Genomic DNA, 22121 nt, shown 5'->3' with positions numbered 1-22121 from the left:
GAAGGGCTGGGTGTTGTCTCCCTAGTAAAGCACCAGACAAAAATTAGTGAGCACAACTGACTCTACAATTCGCATTCAGAGGGTCCTGCACCCTAGAGATGAGGGGGAAGCAAGGCAGAAAACCTGGTGCCAGCATTGCCATTCTGAAGCTACCACTACAGGATCAAGTCTTGTAAATCCTGTGCACCTCATCCATCACTACTGTAGGTAAATCTGTATATAGGACACAAGTTGTTGATTGGTGTGGGGTTTCTTGTGTGTTTGTTTTGCCTTTTTTTTTTTAAACTGGAAAACCGATAACTTCAGTTACAAGTATATCTAGAACTTTTTCTAAACAACTGACCAAGTTTTTTTGGCTTTGGTTCTTAAAAACTGATATGATGCATGATATGATTTTTTTTCTACAAATGTATGTTTTTGAACATACTGCATATGGGGACACTAGTTCTTTGAACATGCCTTTTTTATTTCACAAATCAAAACCACATATTTGGTCTTTTTTAAGCACCTAATTAAAAAAACCCTGCCAAAATCAGACTTTGAGAAGAATTGAGCCAGCTCTTTAAATGGTTGATCTTTCGAGAATGACTGGTTTGAGAAAAGTTATTCATGAACTGTTCAGGTGAGAGAGAGTCTTCAGTGGTGATTACATTTACAGGATAGAGTGCTAAATTCTAGAAAATAGTGACATGGAAAGTTGCAGACATTATTGTAGATGATCAGCTGATAATAGGTGCCTTTTGTGGCACTGGCTAAGAGGGCTGGTACATATGTTGAGGTTTGTCCAGTGTGTGGATGCTCATTGGCTTTTACATGGCATTAGTAGAATAAGAATGTTGAGTGTGTTGCAGTAGGGTCATTGCTGAAAAATTTTTAAAATGCCCAAGGAAGCGCTCAGTTTGCAAGTATGGAGAATGTGCCCCTAGTAAGAAATTGTAGAAGCCCAGGCTATTTCTCAGCCTCTTCTCTTCCTCCCTTTCTCCCCTTCCCCCTTTAAAAGCTAGCCAAACAAACTAAACCCTAACAGCCCAAAACCTGTACAGTTACTGTGTTAAAATTTAGTTACTCAACTGGAAAAAGGATGTCTGAAACTAGGTGCATTAAGGGACCCTCTGTCTACTAGTGAAGTTAACTCTATTTGGCTTCTTGCCATTGGAACTTAAACTGGAAGCAAAGTATGAATTTTAATGAGCTCTTAGAGTGTCTTTACAGAATCATGGTTGAGCTTGGAAGGCACCTCTGGAGGTCATCTTGGCCAGCTGCCCTGGTTAAGCAGGGCTGCCTAGATTGGTTGCCCAGGACTGTGTCCAGATGGCTTTTAAATATCCCAAAGGATGGAGACTGCAGAACCTCTCTGAGCAACGTGTGCCAGTGCTTGGTCACCCTCACAGTAAAAAAAGTCTTTCGTGATGTTCAGACGGACCATCCTGTGTTTCAGTTTGTGCCCATTGACTCTTGTCCTGTCACTGGGCTTTTTTGCCTGGCTCCATTGGCTCTTTGCACCCTCATTTGCACCCTCCATTCAGGTATTGATAAGAGCTCCCATGAGCCTGATCTTCTCTAGGCTAACAGTCCCAGCATGTTCAGCCTGTCCAAGAGATGCTCCAGTCCCTTCATCATTTTCATGGCCCTTTGCTGGACTATCTCCAGTATGTCCATGTCTCTCTTATACTGGGGAGCCCAGGACTGGTCACAGTACTCATCCAGGTGTGGCCTTACCAGGGCTGAGTAGAAGGGAAAGGACCACCTCCTTCAACCTGCGGGCAACACTGCTCCTAATGCAGCACAGAACTACCCTGTCTTGCCTGGCATACACAAGTGTACTTATGCCCTGATTTAAATGTGGATGTGTGAGATTAGGCTCTGAATCACCTCAAAGTGATGCTTGATGCTGGTCTTTCTAATTGAAATTCCTCTTGCTCTTTTATACAGATTAAATCGCATGACAGCACAACCCTTCCCAGCTTTGTCTTATGTAAAAACATGCTATGTTTCAACATCCAAATCAGTAATGACAGTAGGAATTGGTAGTGAAATTAGAAGAGGCTCAACCAAAGAACTATAAGCTTTTACATGCCTCCTGTTTTAGCTGTAGGATGCTATTCTTAAATCCTACCTATGTACCTATAATTATACAATTCTGTACTCAGGTTGACCTGTCAGGTATAGCTGTGTAACATCCATGCTGGGTATATAAAATGCTATGCCTTTCAGTGTTGCTGGTTATTTTTGCTGAGCTTCAAATCTCTTCTTCCATATTTTTCTTCTAAATTGCTCTCTGTTGTAGAACCAGTTCAGCTATAGTTGTTTCTAACTGTCTGTCACATGAGATGTAGTACCTGATTGTGAGAGTGACTCCAATCTGTTTTATCCAAGACTGTAAATAGCTAAGAGGCAAAAGGAAAAGCTTCTTATACCGCATCTCATCCGTAACTGCCCACATTAATTCTTCCTTTCTGTTCTGGTGCGAACTTGAGCAGACCAGCTGTATATCACTAATGAAAAGCTAAGACCAATCCTTTTTTCCTTTGCACTGAAACAGACTGGAAGTGCTGCTATGGTCAGTGGCCATTAATCTTCTAGTTCTGTGCTCAGGTTTGGGTCTGAAACCTTGCTCTGTCCTCTGATAATTTTTTTTTTTTTTACCTTTGTTGACCTTCCACCATGGTACCTTCTAAAGTGGTGGTGGATGTGCAAGTACAGGCTTGAGACGGACCATGTACATATGCCCTGAGCACAAACAATTGCATCTTCCCCTTCTGTGTAATTCACTTACATGTGTTGGAAGCTGGACTGAAGCTCAGCAGTGACCATTAAGCCAATTAGTCTGTGAGAGAAGGGCACTAGATTTAGAACAGTTGGATCGTGATCACTTTCTGTTCTTATGTTGCCTCTACTTCTGTAATTATGTTTGTGGCAACGTATGTATATCTTAACGAGCTATGGTCTTGAAGCTTCATTAGATTTGCGAAAGTGTTTGTTATGATACTATGGCAAGGATAGTGGAAGACAAATTCCCCAGGCAAGTGTGTATTTCATGAGAAGCAAGTGTTGCTGTTCTTAGAGTTCCTATGTCCCTTTTACCTACTGGTAAGATTTCAATTAACTTGCATTGTGTAAGATCAGTTCAACAGTGTAACAACTAGTTGCTTGTATTGGAGAGATAACTTTAATATGTGTGTGTATATATATATATACACACACACTTCTCTCCATATAGATTGCTGACAACTGCCCCATTTGTCAGAAACTTACAGAAGACCGCAAGCTGAAAATACGTAGATGATTGGGAAAATGTACTTTTTATGTTACCATCATTTGGTAAGGATTTGAAGCAAATGATGATGCTATTAACTTAGTGGTGTTTTTGTCTTAAAAATAGGTAACTGTATTGTTCATTCTAGAATAATTAGTCTGACACTGTAGAAAAGTGTGTTAAGTCACTGAGCACACCTCTTAGTTGAATTCTTTTATTCAGGTGCTCTTACATGCTTAGCAATGCTTGAGTTTTAGATTTTTAGAAATTCTCTGAGCTTCCTGACACAACTTCAGTTGCACTGGATTTCCATTTTCTTTGTCTTGTGTACAAGTTAGATTTGCTGAAACGTTTATCATAATGAAAGATGTGAGTGTTCAGTTGTATCAAGTTGACTCTGTTTGAAAATTATGGCTGAATATAAACCATTTTGCTTATAAGTGGTTTAAGGTGCCAGTAAACTATATTAGGTATGGATGGCATTATAAAACTGTTTCATGATAGTAAATATTTGATTTTTTTCAAGATACCTTTTATGTCCTGATACTGCATTATTTAAAGAACGCTATCAGTCTCAGTAGGACTTTATAATAAGCCTGCCAAGCAGCTGCCAAGTGCAGATAGCCAACATTTACATTCAGTGTTGTGTGATGGTAGCTGTGACATGATTCCAATTAAAAGCTTGGTCTGCACACTGCAGATGTCTTCTGAATATTAATGTGCGCTACAGACAGAGCAGATGGAATCTCTTTAAAATACAATGCAGTGAATGTAAAATTAAGGTTGGGTTTCTGGTGGAAACTGAAAGGCAGTCAAAATTATTCATTTTTTTCTGTTTTTCATTGCTAAACCACAAGAATATCTGTGTATCATCACCTTTCTTTACATATAGGAGGAAATAAACTCTTCATTATGCATCCAAATAAAAATACAGCATTATGCCATATTGAAGTTGTCTTAAATGCCAAATGTACCTTAGAAAAGTATTAGAAATGCATGCAACATTTGCTGTGCCTTATAATATGCCTCTGCCTAAAGGACAGATATAAGGCAATAGATAAGAGTTGAAATGTAGGATGTCTGAGTTGAGTTGCTCATTGAAAAAGGCTGTGTAAAAGCATAGGTAGGTGTGTGTATTTAATTAGGATTGGAAGATATTATGTGACGTATATTAGGAAATGTTCATCCTGGATAGGAGAGGTAGTATAAAACCGGGAAATGAAGAGAGCGACAAGAACATCAGTGGTGTATCATAATGTAGCATGTCGCAAACCCAAAGTTAGCTTTCAGAAAACAGCAGCAATCCAGCTGTGAAAGTGTGTGGATGGATTACTTAAGTATTTACCATGCTTCTATGGCAGTCCTTGAGATATGGAGTAAAGCCTTGGTCGTAGGAATAGATTAAAAGTCTTGGAAATAACAGGGTAAGTGTGGTATTGAAACAGAAAGTAGAAGGGTTTCTGTGTGAGTGGGAATTGTACCTTTCCTTTTTGCTGCTGCAGTTCTCTTATCCTCTCAGGCAGAATGCAGGTGAGTGAGAAGGGAGTGAGCAGATGTGTGCAGGGGGCAGAGGTTGTAGAAAAGGCAGTGACAGGAGGTGTGAAGTATGTAAATCCAGTACGCTGTTTAACTCGCTAATGTTACTACCGTAGCTGAGACATGCTTGTCTTCCTTTTCCTACCTAATTTTGCAATAGTGTATACCTGAGGTTGTGTGAACACTAAAGCCAGTGCCAGTGATAGCATTTGCCACTTCATCCATATTACTTTAATGAAGATTTCCCCCCAGATCTACATTTAGATTATGTTTGGCTATTGTAGTTATATTGCCTGGTTAGTTCTTCTCTCACAGTTACTGGCCTAGCTGTAAAGAGGTTCCTGGCTTCAGCAAGGGTACTTATTTAAGTGATACATGCATACTTTCAGAAAAGTTGGCTGCGTGCTATTCCTGGGGATACTACTCATTTGATAAGAGTATTTTTAAAGTCTAGACCACAGTGAGACTGAGAGCAGAATTTCCCCAAGGTGTTTGGGAGAGGACCACAGTGACTGGGTGCTGTCAGAGTGAGGCAGAGCTGAGTCTGGACCTCACTTGAACTGGTTTTGATGATATTGTCCCAGACCACAGGTTTGGGTGCCATTTCCCTTAGGGAAGAGTATAGAAATTGCCTGGTGAATTTGACTTACCTGTTATGACGGGCCTTCAGTGGGTTGTTGCTCTCATTGAAGTTTTCATAATAATGTTTAATGCGTTCAGTTATCCAGGATAACAGTGGCACTCTTAGGCTTCTGGAAATGGAAAAAAGTCATCTTGTCTGGTTTCAGTGACAGATCAGGAGTGACTGAGACTATGCTCTTTGTGGCAGTGACTTATGTACCTTGGACTTATACTCAGAAGTGGCTCTGTGTTGTGATAGAATGCAAATGTAATAATAGTGAAATGTATAAAAATTTCTCAGGTTTATGCAGGAGTTTTTTGTTTGTTTTAGCTTTATTCACATTGCATTCACCTGTATACAGTTAGTTAATCTGTGGAAAGAGATTTACAGAAGAGGTGCAGTTGGAAATAATAAAAATGGTGTAGTGTGTACTAGACATAGTTAAATGACATTTTTTGTGACTCATTTAGAAATTATCTCCAGCATTTCCAAGTATGTTTGAAACTCAGCTTTCCAAATAAGCCAAAAGAGATTTAAGTGTTGTTAGTTTGTAACATAGAGCAATGACATAGCACCTTATAACAAAAGATAAAAATCTGGTCAAAAGTCTTTAGGGTTTGATGTTCTAAAAGATACGAAGATGTGAAGTTAAGTCTTCTAAGTGTCTTAGAAATCAAAACCATACCAAAAACATCAGTTGAAATACAAAAGTGTTGCTTTAGAAGAATTGTACTTGTCAAATGGTGCTTTAAACAGCAGTTCTAAGTTTCTACCAGAAAGATTTCAGACATAATCTGTCTTCATTACATTTCAAAGATCTTGAATACTCTGAAGTATTAATCCTCCTGCCTAATACATCTATGATTTCTGGTGGGATGGGAGTCTGGTAAATAAAGGGGCGAAGTTTGAAAGCAGGACTGGTAAGATAGAAGGGAAGAGTCAGGAGGCTTGGAAAAGGAAGAGGCTGTCCTTCCTTTGCTGCTGCACCTAGACATGAGGGCGAGTTGCCCATGTTTCCTACTGACTGGGGAATGCTTCATGGTTCCCTAGATAAGATGCAACTATCTTTTCCCGTATGAAGCATTTTAAGGAAACGGAGCTATTTCTCCTTGATGTGATGTTTCTGCTACTCTGCAGTCTCAAATTCATCTTTGACCTTTTCTGGCTTTCTAATTGTCAGAGAATCCCAATGAAAGTCACTTCCAAATATGCTCAGGATCTTTCCTTTTTATTATCTACTTAATGTTGGGTTTGTAAGCCTGACATCATCCTGGCTCTTAAAACTTTTGTGATATTACTGATGTCTCCTTTTCTTCCCTATCTCTGAAATGTCTTCCTCTTTAAGCTTGCTCCTAAAGCCCAAGCAATTTGTTTCTCATTTACTGTGTCTTGCTTTGCTGGACCCTCCAGTGTCTTTCCTCTTTTGACAACACCTAAGATTTGTCAGTTGCTTCTTAACTCCCCTAGTTCTTTGCAGCATCCTTCGTTTTCTGTGCAGCGTATACTTTAGTCTTTCTAATCCTTGAAAAAAAATTCCAAAGTCTTTAATTTCAGTCCCTGACAATCTCTGTTGTAGTATCAGCACATGGTTATATTGTTAATCACTGTGAAATGTGTCCTTTCAGCTGAGATTGTACCTTAGCAATGGGAATTTTTCTTTAATTTATCAGCTGTTTAAAGTCTATCCATTCCAGTCTGCATATTAATTTTTCTTCTGTCTTTAGGAAAAAACAAAAGAGCCAACCCAAATAGCACAACAGCTTTAATGACTTTGTAAAACATCTTTTTTTTAAAACTGATATAGATGCCTTATTCATTGACTCAGCTTCTTCCTTCAGAAGTAGTTATCACATTGTTTTTATCAGAGGGGTTCTAAAATCCCTGAAAGCAAGGATCAGGGCTCCTTTAAGATGAGACTTCCAGACAATGTTTTTCCATTTTGTGTCAGTAATTTTTAAATCCAAACAAAAAATTCAATTAAATTGGAGACCAGGATGTGTTGCTACTATTTTATTATCTCTTGCTACTGATGAGAGCTATTTTTAAATACTGGGAATGGAAAGGTGTCTGTGCCTCTCTCCTGTAGCAGAGAGGAAAACAGTGTTTAATATTGATGTAACTTTTGTTATTGTTTTCCATCTTAATAGATGTAACAGTCTCTTACAGAAAAGTAAAGTGTGTGTGTGTACACAGACAATCCTGGAATGCAGTTTCCAATTTTCTGTCCTTTTTTTTTCCACGTTCTGTACTCCCTCTGTTTGTCCTCTGAGAGAACTTTCTTCCTCCCTGACCTTTTGTCTTCCTCCAAATATCTGGCATGCTTCAACTGACACCATCAGGATCTCTCCTGCCTGTCTCTAATGAGGTTCTGAGTTTCCATCCTCTTCTAGGGGTGGAATAGAAGTAAAAAGAAAAAAGTTACCTGTAAAACTCCTGTCTATTTCTGTTTTACTTTTCTGAAAGAAACGTTGACACCTGAACTGGTAAGTTCCAGAACCAGAACTGCCTCTGAAAAAATGTTAGTTGATGCAGCCCCACTCATGCTCCCCACCTTCCCAAGCAGAAATCTGGAAGGGGTCAGTGGAATTTGCCACTGTCCAGCAGGAACATCCTGAAGGAAATAATGGATATGTAACTATTATATTAGTAATAGTCACAGGGAACACCATTACTTATTTATTGAAAAACAAGTTCAGATTTGTATTTATTAAAGTATGATTGCATATCTGATGATGAAAGTCTTCTTTCTGCTATAGCATTACTTTTTAATTACTAGAAATCCTAAAAAGTTAACTTTTGAACCTTTAAATTTTCTCACATTTGCAATGGTTCATGTTAATGGACTTACATCAATATCTTGGTGTGTAGAAAAACAGTTTGACAGCTGTAGTCTAGCACTTCCTTATCGTAACTTGATATAACATTCCATAGAGACAGTCACGCCTTACATTTATACTCTGCTCTGCCTCTGGTATTTCAGCTTTAATAGTTTATAGCGTCAACTCACATGTTGTTTGGATAATCTTAATGACTTGTTAAATAAGAACAGTTTACGTTCTGTTTCTCATTTTGCCCCTGTTCACATAGGATGATTTTGTGCCATGATTCGATGGGAAAGTACTCTGGATGTCACTGATTTCTACTAATTTGTTGTAATAAAGCTGGTATTTTATGCCTATGATCTATGAACTTTGAGTACTATACTCCTGAATTTATGCTATTATAAACTTTTCTCTGTCTTTCATCAGGAAACCATCAAAAAATTGTTGAGCTGTTTAGAATGTTACATGTAAGATCTGTATTCAATTTTTGTGTGCACAATAGCTTAACTTAGTCTGCTGCTATAAATTGTATCCAGTATCGGAAACAACCAGCATGTGGGAATTCTTTTTTTCTGCCAGTTGTAACTGGGACGTGTTCACGGGTCCTAGTAAAAAGCAAAGTGCTGGTGGAGGAAGAGAAATAAAGTTTTCAAGGTACCCAGCACAGAGTGGTAACATCTAGTACTCTAATGTCATGGCTGGAATGCCAGTTCTTTTTGCTCCTGATTATTTTTTTCTGTGATCCTGAACTGATCTTCTGAGTATTTACCTTTCCGTAAGAATTTAATGTTCTTAGCATGTGTAAGAAGATAGTAATAGTTGGGAGAATGTTGTAATTTTTCTGTTAATTTTGAGCTTCAGTGTTTTCTGTAACTGTATGGTGCTTATGAGTGGTACAGAGAAATAACTTATACTATTATGGTAGTAGTGTGACTTTTAAAAAGCTTGCTGGTGTTTTTTACCGGTCACTTTTCAGAACACTGCTGAAGGGATCCCACACACTGTGGGAAAAGCATTGTTTTAGATGTAAAGTTGGAGGATGATTTTTACTGTCACTTGTTTGGCTTAAATACTTCAATTGTTGGTTTGGTTTTGAAAGCAGGGGGGGAAAAAGGTAATATCTGTGTCCTTTTTCTTTTATATACTTTTTCACTTATGGGGCTGAATTTTAACGCCTGCCTATAACCATAGTCAGAACTCTTGTGAGTTAAGCATGGTGATCCAAAACCCAGCAACAGATATGTCAAAGAAAATCTCAGTGCCAAAGCAAACTGAAGAATATTGGAGAAATTCCTGTTATCTCACTTTTGGAAAGTTCTAATCAGTCAGTTGTTCCCAGAATTATTATATGCCAGTCTCTGTTCCTAAAATTTATATCGCTAATTTTTCACATGAGAAAACCAAATGGTATGAAGCCACTAACAAGTGTTAGGGTAGCTGCATGGCAGTAGTGCTGTTTGCTGTTCGATGTAAGGTACATTTGTCAATTTAACTAACAGTATGTACAGTATTTATTTATGCAAATGAGTAAAGTAATTTTTATTAAATAAATGGAATGACATACCTTTACTTTGAGGTAGAGAGGTTGTGCAGGCTTTTATTAGCAAATATGTATGTGACTAATTTTTGCGGAGTCAAGGTAATTAAAAAATGTTTTTGAGATTGGGAAGCTGAGGACCTTTATAGCATTGTTTCTTCTCTGAGTGCTTATGATATATATGTGGCATTCATATATATATATACACACACACACACATATATGTATGAATGAATGCCCACTATTTTGTTGTGTATTTTTTTTCTTTTTCTCCAGTGCAGGAAAAGGAGAATGATGAGTGACGTTAAGTGATACTGTCATAAAGTTGATAACTACTTATTAAAATAAGCATTTGATTTAAACTCGAGAACTGACTGGTTCTAGAAAATGCAACTGTAAATGAAAAAATAACAGGTTTCTGGCTGTGGGATTCTTTTTTAAACCTGAAACAGCCCCTATCCAGTGCTTAATTCAGCCTGTGCGTCAGGATAGTATGGAAAACTTGCACATACTCAGCAGACATTCCTGATTTTTCTTGAACAGTGGAGTAGGATCGCTTCCTGAGTCAGTTCTGGCAAAGCTGTGGGATGCACAGCGTGATCTGCCTTTCCACTGCCCGTGTCACTTGCCTTTGGCTGCCAGGGAGGAAATTGGGCCGTTTTGGTCTCTTCTGGTACAATGGTTTAATTTACCTCAGTTTCTGTTGTGTTTACCCAATTACTGGGTCTTGGCTTCCATGAGCTGAGTAAAAGCAGGGACTGTGCCAAAGGTATGAGACATTTTGAACTTGAATATTGCTGCATCTGAGGTGAGTTTGGAGAGTTTACAATACAATCATCTGGCAAAAAATATATTTTAATCTCATTATTTCTGCGGTTAATATGTAACTAACTGACCTGAGACATGGCCCACTGGTGTGCAGGAGGAAAATTCTAAATGGGGGTAAAAAAAAAAAAAAAAAAGAATTCTTTCCTGTTCCAAAGCAGCAATTTCTTTTTATGGTTGAAGATAGTGACTCTCGTAAGTGGTACGAGGTTGCTGTGCTGGGTTCACTCCATTCTTGTTTAGTGTAGGCAGAGGTGTGCTCTAATGGCTGTGCTGGTGTAAGAGGTTGCTATTAATGTATCTATTGCTATTCCTTTGAATTAGATGCCCTTTAGTGTTCAGCCTAGGAAATAGGCTGGGTTAACCGTAAACGTAGTATTCTCTTCCGCCCCATCTAATTTTTTGGAATCTGTCCACAGGCTAATCTAAGTGTATGCGGGACCTTCATGAGTTGTTCTCTCAGCAGTTCTTGAAGCCAGGCTTTTCTCCATGTACTTCTAATGACAAAAAACAGTGATGCCATAGGAAAGGCTATACTGTCTGTGCAATACTGAAAATAGTCATAAACAAAGAGAACTTTTCATTGGTAAGCCAGAACAAAAGAAAATGCTAATCTTCTGTAGTAGGAAATGTCAGATTTTATCTTTTAGCATAAAAGTAGTCATCTTCTGACAACATATAAAAGTGAACCTGAAATTTTATACACGTTAAAACTGTCACTGGTGTAAGAAAAGCAAACTATCATTTTAATCTTAAAAGCTTTGTGGAGGCAGAATAATAGTGCGCTCTTAACTGTCCTTAAAAGGTTATGTTTTTTTTCTCATTTTTAACACTGTGGAAAACTTGATGCTGTTTTGATGATGCTGAACCCTGCTGTGGGATAAAATAAACAAGATTTTAAAAGAAGCCATAGTTCTTGATAGAAGGATTTTTAAAAAATGTGATACCCAAAGTATGTCAGCTCTGTAGCATGTTAGTTCTGTTCAAAGCTGTTAAATGTTATTCTTAAACATGAGTAAGAAATGGGTGTAGTAGTCAAAGGTGGGGATGCAAGTTTGTGTGTACAAGACAGTGCCTGAAATAAAACAATGTATTTACTTACGGTGTTGACTAAAAGTATCTAAATCCATATATAAGACTAGTTAATAATTTAATTTAGTCTTTCTCTTGTCATAAATCACCGTACTGGGAACTAAACTAATTGGTTTTGGCCTTCTTGTTCTTTGGTATCTTAGAACTGGTAGGAGTTTGTCTGCATCTCTACATAAGTAGTGAGTTATCCTGTTAAGATCCAAACTTGCTTCCCAACTTTGAGTAGTTACTCAGTTAAACTAGAGATAAGAGTGAATGTACCATTGCAGGGCAAATGAATGCCTAGAGCTGTATTCTCTTGCTGCTGGTGGCCAGAGGCAGGCCCATGGGGAAAGGTTTAAGGACAGGGCAAAATGTATGTACAGTTTCCGTTCAGGGAGTTGCATGAGTTTGTTTAATAAACCAGAGTGGATCTCTGTTCCAAATATCTGTATCCCCTTAAGGTGGTATAAACTTGATTTTAATCCTTAGCTGCATCATAAACTGAGCATTATCTCCTTCTTGATAGATTTGGGTATCCATGGCCTTCTGGGATATCAAGTTTTAACTTTTGAATAAATGCTTATTAGCTGACAAGTAGGTGGATGAAAACTTTATATTGAAAGTTGTTTTTTTTTTTGTATTTAAAGAGACTTGCATGGGATTTGTGTAGTAAAAATATATAATGATTATTTGGGGTGGTGACTTTGAATTTGAAATAATAAATAGCATTTGTAATTCTGATTTTGTTTATTTTGCAGCTCCAGTTGTTAACCGATACAACAGAAGAGTATCAGGTATGATTTTCCTTTTAAGAATTTAATGTTTCTGAAAAAGTTTTGGAATGTGTATTTGACTAAAGGAATTACATTAAAAATGACCTTACTCTTCATCGGTCCCTTATTTCTAATACTTCTTGCAGTATTTTTATTTGAAATAATTCATTGTAGAAACCACACTGAGAGTAGTTTAGAAAACAGTTCTGTGGGCGATCACAGACTGTTGACATAACTTTAGCAGTAGTAATGATTCTGTCCCGAAGAACTTCCCAGAACTTTTATGCAATGTAATAATTACAGCAAAGGCTTGCTTTGCAGTGAATTGAAAAAGTGGCAGCTTCTTTCTGCTGGAACACATCTCCTAATATTCCATGTTGCTAAGAATTTTATCTCTGCTTAGGATACAGAAATACGGGGAGTGGGGGTTGTCCCCTCTCTGTGTTGTTTTAGCCCATTGTTTGTGCAACTGATATTTAAAGTTGTTGGGTTTGTGGCTGTTCACTTGTTACGGAGATGCAGATTATACTTCTTGTTTGTTTTTTCTGTCTTAACCAATATTAAATGCTTTAATGAGTAGCTGTTATTCCCAATGAATTATTTCTAAAGATTTTTTTGAACAGCATCGTAGATGGGAAGGTATTGTGTTATTTTTTTCATTTGAGGTGCAGTGTGGATTGCTTTGAAGGAAAAAAAAACATATGCAAATATTTAATTGTAATATTTAGCTGGTCTAGAAGGTAGTTCTGGTTCTGATTTGAAAAATGTCTTTATAAAAATGCCAATGTGTTCAGTGTTCTCTTGCAAGTTTTCACTTCAGGTCTACTAAGTTTGTAACTTACACCAAAGAATGTGTCACATCATAATTGTGATAGTTATGGTGGGGCATTGTGAAAATAGGTATATGGTATGTAAATATATATATATGAGAAATATATGTTTAATTTGCAAAATGTCTTTATACCCATGCAGTTCAGTTGCTTTACTAGTAGCTGCTTGGGTATGATTAAGGATATGACTGTATTTATGCCACTACATTAAGTAATTGTGAGTATAATGAGAACTTCATAACTCTTAAAAATCGACAGTGCTGTAGTTTTGGTATATTATTACATGAGAAATTTAGGCAAGACAAAACACTATCTTGAATGATGGAGTTTGATACTCTAATAATAAATACTGGAAGTAATACATTGTAGAGTGTCTTAACCTGCAGAGTCCCAAGACATTCTAATTTCTCTGCTAATTAAACTAATTCATCCTGGAACTTGCTGATGGAGTAAAATCGTACAAACAAGAAGTGAATACATCTTTATTTAAATTTAAATGAGGCTGCATTATTCCTGAAGTTAAAAAGTGGAGCCTTAATCAGAGTGAAAATCTTTTTGAATCTCCAATTTTGAAACATAATATTGGTGCTCTTGTAGTACTAAGCTACTCAGCTAAAAAACAGGTTCCTTCATTGAAGGGGTCTAAAGGTTAATGTGAACAACTAAACAGCAAATGTAAAATTGAATTGCTAACTTATGCAATTAGATTAAGGAGGACTGTTCAGATGCTTAATGACACTGCTGCTGCAAGAGCAGCTAGAATAATTCAGACTTTACAGTAGATGTTAGCATTTTCATGGAGACAAACATCAATAGAATAGGTATATTTTACTGCTGTGTGTTAAATACTTTCCACAATTAAAAAAATATTTTTTTCTCCACTTTCTATATAGACACTCTACAGGTCATGATTAGAGTGGTGTTTGTTAAAATGTGAAAGAGATGCCAACAGCATCCACACATATACAAGGAGACCCCGTTTTCTTTCTCTTGGCAGCAAAAGTACAGAAACCTTTTGGGTTTGGGGTGGGGTGGAGAGTTGGCTGTTTGGTGGTTTTGGAGGGATGGGGTTTGTTTGTTTGTTTGTTTTAGGGTTACTTGATGTGGTGGTTTCTGGGTGGTTTTTGGTTTTTTTTTGCTCCATGGATCATAGAATGGGTTGGGTTGGAAGGGACCTTTAGAGGTCATCTAGTCCAACCCCCTGCAGTGAGCAGGGACATCTTCAACTAGATCAGGTTGCTCAGAGCCCTGTCCAACCTGATCTTGAATGTCTCTAGGGATGGGGCATCTACCACCTCTCCGGGCGACCTGTTCCAGTGTTTCACCACCCTCATTGTATAAAATTTTTCCTTATATCCAGCCTAAATCCACCCTGCTTTAGTTTAAAACCATTACCTCTTGTCCTGTAGGATCAGGCCTTGCCAAAGAGATTGCCCCCATTCTTCCTATGGTCCCCCTTTAAGTACTGAAAGGTTGCAGTAAGTTCTCCCCACAGCCTTCTCTTCTCCAGGCTGAACAACCCCAACTCTTTCAGCGTTTCTTCATAGGAGAGGTGCTCCACTCCTCAGATGATTTTTGTGGCCCTCCTCTGGACCTACTCCAACAGTTCTATGTCCTCCTTGTGCTGAGGGCTCCAGAACTGGATGCAGCACTCCAGGTGGGGTTACAGCAGAGCAGAGGGGGAGAATCACCTCCCTTGCCCTGCTGGCCATGCTGCTTTTGATGTAGCCCAGGATATGGTTGGCCTTCTGGGCTGCAAGTGCATATTATTGGTTCATGTCCAGCTTTTTGTTCACCAGTACCCCCAAGTCCTTCTCCACAGGGCTGGTCTCAATCCCTTCATCCCCCAGCCTGTATTGATATCAGAGGTTGCCCCAACCCAGCTGCAGGACCTTGCACTTCACATTGTTGAACCTCAGAGGTTCTCACAGGCCTACCTCTCCAGCTTGTCTAGGTCTCTCTGGATGACATCCCGTCCTTCTGCCATGTCAACTGCACTGCTCAGCTTGGTGTCATCTGCAAACTTGCTGAGGGTGCACTTTATCCCACTGTCTGTGTCATTGATGAAAATGTTAAGCAGCACTGGTCCCAGTACGGACCCCTGAGGACACCATTCATCACTGGTCTCCATCTGGACATTGAGCCATTGACCCTCTGGATGTGGCCATCCAGCCACTTCCTTATCCACTGAACAGTCCACCCATCAAATCCCTATCTCTCCAGTTTAGGAAGAAGGATGCTGTGGGGGGTGTCAAAGGCCTTACAGAAGTCCAGATAGATGACATCTGTTGTTCTTCCCTTATCTGCTGATGTAGCCATTTCATCATAGAAGGCCACTAGGCTGGTCACACCTGCTGTATCTGTCAAGAAGTTACCCAAATAGGGACAAGACTAGGGTTCTTCTAGGTTATTGAACTCAGCTCCCTGCTATCATAAGGCAACTACATTTCATAATCCCTTGCATAAAATTAATGACTGATTTGTTGGTTTTGGTGCTCTGAATTCAATTTGAAATTCTTGTTAGATGTGTTTAGGTTTTAAGAAACTTTCATCCTGCTTTTTCTATAAGATTTATTTTTTCTGTATAAACTGACAAATAACAAATAACAAACCAACATTGCATTATGGATTACTCAGTGTAGTGTCTAAATGTATCTGATTTAACTAATTAAGTAAAGCAGAACAAACCATGGAGAAGAAAAGCTGGCACACAATTTTTGTGTAATTGTATTTAGCATATTCTTTTCTGGTATTCTATTCAGAAGAACTTTCTGCTAGTCGTCTTTGAACCTGTCAGTCCTACCAGCTATTGCCGTGTTTCCAGTGCAGAGTACATTTGTAAGGAGAGTAAAAAAAAACACCACAGCTAAATTGTTTGCTGGTATCAAGATTTACAAGCACAAAAATATAGATTTACTATACTCTGGAGAACAAAATAGGTGAATAATTTAAAAAGTAACACTGGACATGCTGGAAAAAAGACTTAAAATTCCAGCAAGAATTTTCTTTTAAGCATTTGGCTGTCTAGGGAATTACGACATTGCTGTCATTGTTCAGTAGGTCAAGAATGAAAGGTAGAAAGAATATATTTCTAATTAAGGGAAAAGATGGTTTTATTTTTAGTTACGAAACATCTAAACCTGGGGCTCTTGACTGTAGTGGCAAATACTACTTTAATGATCGTAATATTTAGCTGTCATTCTTTAAGACTTACTCAAAATAGGAGTTTTCTGATACATTGCAAGAATTGGCAAGGAAGTTTATTTTTGTGCTTTTTAAAAACTTTGAGCAAATTAGTTTACTTCTAGCTTATGTACTACCTCAGTAAAATACTTCAAGAATCAGGATTTAAGAAGACTGCTTGAAAAATGGTAATCTGTTATAAAGGTCAAGCTGACCTTGTACATTAAAACATACCTTGTTTATTTCCTTTCTGTCCAAAAGAAGAATTTTTTCTACATTTCTAAAATTATTGGCTAAAAGTGATGGTACTACTTTCATATCCCGTAAGTGTTAGTAGCACATTCTCACATACTACTACTTTCACACTGTATAGTGCTGAGAATGCAGGGGTTTGTTCTGTTCACTTATGCTCCCCATTTCTGCGATGTTTGCTACTTATTCATCTCCTAGGCTGATGCGTTCCCTGAGGGGGAGGAATAGTGTTGGCTTGCTTGGCGTTAAACTCTTCCAAAGGGTTTGACAGCTATAAAGGATTTGAAGGGAATCCCATTTGCTTCTTGACCAGAGAAACATGGCTTTGTGTGCCGGTCAGAGATTCAGCCGGCAAAGCAGTGGTCTGTGGGTAGGGTAGTGAGAAACTCCATAGACTTTGCAGGAGGGTCATCCTGGAAAAGGGGGACTTATCTAATCATGTTCATGGAATTATTTTTAGAAGTGCAGAGTGGTAGTGTTCTCATGAAGAGAAACAGCCTTTTCCAGGAAATGTTAGGAGGGAGAAACGAGAGCTTGATGTACCCCTAGAAATGTATCTAATTAATACATTACTTGTATGTAATGTGTTTGGCCATGTAACATGTTGAGGTTCCATGGTGTGTGCACAAACGCAAGGATTGTGTCGGTCAGCTCTAATTTATATACAAGCTGGTGGCTGACTTGATTAAAATAATCCTTGTTTGCAAAATCATAAGCTATTCCTATGCAGAAACTAAAAAGAAAAAGCCCAACCCGTTAATTTTAAAATGTCCTAACTACAGGATTCCATAGGCTGTGGTGCCATGGGCAATTTCAGTGCTAATTACCCAGTAGAAGAGTTGTCTTGCTGCTGTTCTAAATGAATTAGCAATGTCTGAGCCTTCTGCTAGTGAGAGTAACTCATGTCACATGGCTTGCTGACTGACTCAGTCTGCCCAGGTTTGGTTCGGATGACCTGAAACCATACAGATTCCTTCCTCCCAAGAGTTGGACTGTGTTGAAATTCATACTTGCTTGATAATGTTTCTTGATCTTCCTCCAAGCATAGGGGCTCCTGACAAACTTTTTGTTAGGCAGTTCCTTTTCTCTAGTAAAAGAGACTGCAGAGAGTATCTCAGTCCTTGGCTGAGACTACAGGGTGTAGGGTGGCGGGAGAAATCAGTGATATGTCCTTTCTCAAGTAATAATATCAAAGCTATTTCAAAACTAGAGGGAAAAGATCACTGCTACTTGTCCCATCTATAACAACTGATAAGTAACATTGAGGAAAATTTTGCTCCTAGCAGTATATGAATGAAAGTTAATTGTGGTTTTGGAATGAAGACTCTGACACCTACTATAGTCTCACTTGGGCATAGTTTCTCCACTTTTAGTTTTGGCATGTTTCAGAAAAGTAAAGTTTTTTGCTAGATTTCTGTATTGCAATTTCTAGACACCTTCGATTCATTCTACAGTACACCCACTCTCCAGCAGACTTGCTGACTTTTTCATGAGATAGAAAAAAACCTGAGAAAATATGACACCCGTATCATACACGTGTGACAGAAGGTTTTAATCTGTTTTCTCCAATTATTTCTGTTTATCTGAGTGACCTGGTATAATTTCTCTCTTGCATATGCCTGTACGCCCTCCTCAATCTTCTTTTGGCCTGTGTGGGATAGGAATCAGATTACAGTTTTCACATTCAACAACTGTATAAGCAGGATAATTGAATTATATACTCTAGGTGAGGTGAGCAATATGTGATAGTTATTTCCCTAATATTTTTATACCAGCAAAGTAACATGACCGTCAGGATCTGTGACTATTTTCCCATTAGTAATCAAGTGAACAAGAATTGCTTCAGTTGGCCCATTTGGTAGGGCAGCTTTCAGCTGAGACTCAGTGAAATGAGAAGGATCAAATCTGCTGTCCCTGGAATCAGGTGCTAAACCCTCTCCCAAGATATGATTGCTGAATGAATACTTACATCTGTAGAGGATAAGTCTGTTTGAATGTTACTGAATCTTGTTTTCCTATGTATAGTGAACATTAACATTGTTGGGGACACTAACATTTAACATCGTCAGTGTCCCCAGTGAATGCTGGGTTTGGAATCAGTATTTTTGACGTTTCTCTTCTCTCTAGCAATCTAATGGTGGTATGGGTTTTGAGCTTTTTTCCATCTTCCTGTAACATTTTAACATGCTATTTTTAGAGGGTGAATTTTGTATTTCAGTAATGTGTAAATTGATGTTCCCTGACAGTTTCTGGCTTTTTCTTTCCTCATAAGATAAACTTCCATAAGAGGCCTGTACGACTGTTGGTTCTTCAAACTCACGGGTGGTTCTACTTTTTGACAATGGGGGACTTTTTAGCTTGAACGCTTCATTCTTCTGGCTCCCATCAAAGATGAGCAATCATCTCATAAAGTAGATATGTTGTTAAAGTCTATCTCTCTGGGCTTTCAAGTGAGATACAGCATTTTCCTCACACCATGGCAAGTTCAGATGTCAGGATATAATATTACACATAGTAAAATCTTTTTAGTAGCTTTTAGACTTTTAAAATGACAGCTTTAAAAAAATAATTTTTGAAGAAAGCTTTTCTATTATTGCCATGCAGCATATGAGTATTTGGTAAAGAATACTATTTTGGGATCCTATTAAATTAGGACACCTAAATAGTAGCAGTGAAACAAGGGGCAACTCTTCTTTTGGGAGGTTGTTTTGAGTATTTTCTCTTGCAGGATACTATCTACTACTTCGGAGATAAAATCTCATCACTTGAAATCATCAAGGGAGGAAGACTGAGTAACTAACTTTCTCTCTGCCATTCTCTTTGCTTTCTGCTTACCAGTCTATCTGAGTATTAGAGGATGACTTGAAAATCATGATCTAGTTTATTCTCTTACAGCTATTTAACGAATTTCAATACTGATTTTTTACCATTTTACAAAACTGATGGCACAATAACTTCTGCTGAAAGGTTTTCAGGCAGATGATAAATTTTAAGAGACTTTTGAGTTGAAAAATTCACGTTTTTACGAGTGGCACAAACAGCTTTCCTGTTTCACCAACCTGATGCTTGTGTCATTTTTTTGCTAGCCCTAATGATTGCAAAACTGATATCATAACTAGAGTGAAAATAATTCATTTTGAAAAATGTTGATATGAGCAAAAGCCAAGTGTGTGGGATGACAGATGAAAGTGGTGATAAATTGTGTGGGTGCTCTCCTGTAAGAAAACGCCTGAATCATTATCCGTGAAACAAACAAAAAAAAGCTTGTTTTCCCTGTTTGCAATATTGGGACTTATTTAAAAATTCTTGGCATGTAATTGGCATTTAGTGAATAATGAAAAGCTTATTTTTGGAAATTAACAGTCGTGACTTCACAAGTACTTGGATTTCACACTTGTGAATAATTTTGCTTGTAATGGCTAGGTTTTTTAATGACATAAAGAGGAATACAACACTCGGTGAGCAGCCTTAGTTAAAACTTAAGTCAGTGCAATACCTGGTCAGAAGAAATCTGATTTGATCTGTTCAATGCAAGTACAAGTGAATATAAGTCCTGTGGTGGAGTAGAATTAATTCAGTTTTCCTTTTTTTTAAATCTTCCTAAATAATTGTTCATGCTTAGTGTTACATAATGATTAAAAGTTGTTCATCTGAAGCCAAATAGTTTAAACTAAATTAGTCCTTCTATTAAGGTATAAGGGAGAATTAAGGTATGGCTATGCATGTTTATTAAGCAATTAATATAGTAAGGACTAGTTTTTTTCAAAAGTATTCAGGTGGCAAAAGGTGCAGGTGATTAACACTTTTACATTAAAGATCTTTAAAAAAGACTACATAAATGCTAGTCCGTATCTTTAGATACAGAAATGCTTGAAAATATCAGCCTTCAGCTGTGGGTGGTGTGGTTTGTTTTTGGGGTTGTTTTTTTCTTTGTAAAATTTCATTCTTTCATTTTTTGGTGGGTTGGAGTTTAATTTTCTGTTTTTGAGATGAGATGGAAAAGAGGAGGATTGCCTTTTCCCCCCCCCCTTTTATTTTGAACCCAAGCTGGTTTTTAACATGTGAATTAAAGCCCAAATGAAAATATTCCTGCATGGTTTGTTGTGCACAAGAAACTGAAAGCAAATGCACTGAAGGAAATCTCAAAATGCATGTCACGATACAGGCTAAAAAGGCAGTGGTACATGGTGCTGTGACGTCTGTATGTGGAGTGACCTCAGGAGTTAGATGTGTTTTGTGTTTTTCTTGTGAATAAAGAAGGCAGCACTTTATCCCTTTTTCTAATATAAAGTTTTAGACAGTCATAGATGTTATGCTCTTATAATGATTAATACACTCATGGCAAGTTTAGGTTGCTGTAGCTTCAGATTAAATACGAAAAGAATTGAATAGTCCATGTAGAACAGAAAAGCTTAAACATACCTGATTTAAATACGAAAGGATATCCCATGTATTTTCAGAAACTGCACTCAGTCATTTTTAACACCAGAACACCTTGATGGGACTGTGTACTCCAAGTAATGCAAAGCTTTAGCCAGCATGCTAAAGAGCTCGCTACACAAAATGTAATGGGTTTAAAGCAACCTCAGTTAGGAATTGCTGTGAGCACTTTTATAGTGCTCTCATTTAAAGAGAGACTTAAATAAAGGCATGACTTTGAGACATGACTTGTGCATGGGTACTTGGCTGCCCGAAGCACTTACCTGATTCAGATTAGCATGTCTGAATGTATGTTTTTCCTGTGTCTCCAAAATTTGGGACAGGAAGGAGTGTAATCTTAAACTCATTAATCTTCTGTAACAGGAAAAATGCAGATCTAAGAGGTTACAAATAAAGCATGCACCTTCTGATGAAGTTCTACCTAATATTAGTCTTGCCAGACTGCTTCGACTGTGTGTCTTCCTGTAAATGAAATCCATTTGTTCAGTGAGCCACTGAAGTCGAGAGTTGACTCATCCTGAAGGTGAGTTAGTTGCACGAAGTCAAATAGTTATGCCTTCCCCATTGCTAGCAGTCACCAGGGCATCTAGGCTGCTCAGCAGCTGCACATAAATGGGGGTAGCTGATGTGTTTTTCATCAAGGGACTGGACGGTAGGTTTCCGTGTTCCCTGCTGTGCTGCCTGCCAGGACAGGAAGCAGTTGTTTCAAAGCACCAAGGACCTGGGGGCTTCCACATCGTAACTCTGCACACGGGCCTTTTGTGCCAAAGCTGTGCTGGTTCTATATTTTTCACTCTTGCTACAGGTAAATAGGCAATATTTGTTTCATTAGGCGCAATGTGATTTTTAAAATCTATTTGGACATTCTCTAGAAATCTTTAAAAACATCTAAGCTGCTGAACCATTAATTGCATAAATGCCTTCTAACACTTTGACATCCTTCAGTTTTCTGTCATGACAGCTGTCAGAAA

At 38.1% G+C, this 22121-nt stretch overlaps 1 protein-coding gene across 1 annotated transcript in view; it reads left to right on the top strand.

The window, feature by feature from the left end:
• Positions 1-22121, top strand: part of PRKAR2A (protein kinase cAMP-dependent type II regulatory subunit alpha) — a 68690-nt gene that overhangs the window by 12036 nt on the left and 34533 nt on the right. The window contains exon 2 of the mRNA XM_064453618.1: positions 12431-12466. Coding sequence (XP_064309688.1) covers positions 12431-12466 — 36 coding nt within the window. The remainder of the gene's footprint in view (positions 1-12430; positions 12467-22121) is intronic.

Source organism: Phalacrocorax carbo, chromosome 6 (assembly GCF_963921805.1).
Source record: "Phalacrocorax carbo chromosome 6, bPhaCar2.1, whole genome shotgun sequence".
NCBI classification, from domain to species: domain Eukaryota; kingdom Metazoa; phylum Chordata; class Aves; order Suliformes; family Phalacrocoracidae; genus Phalacrocorax; species Phalacrocorax carbo.
Note: the sequence above shows the minus strand (reverse complement) of the source record. Positions and strands in the feature narration are given on the sequence as shown.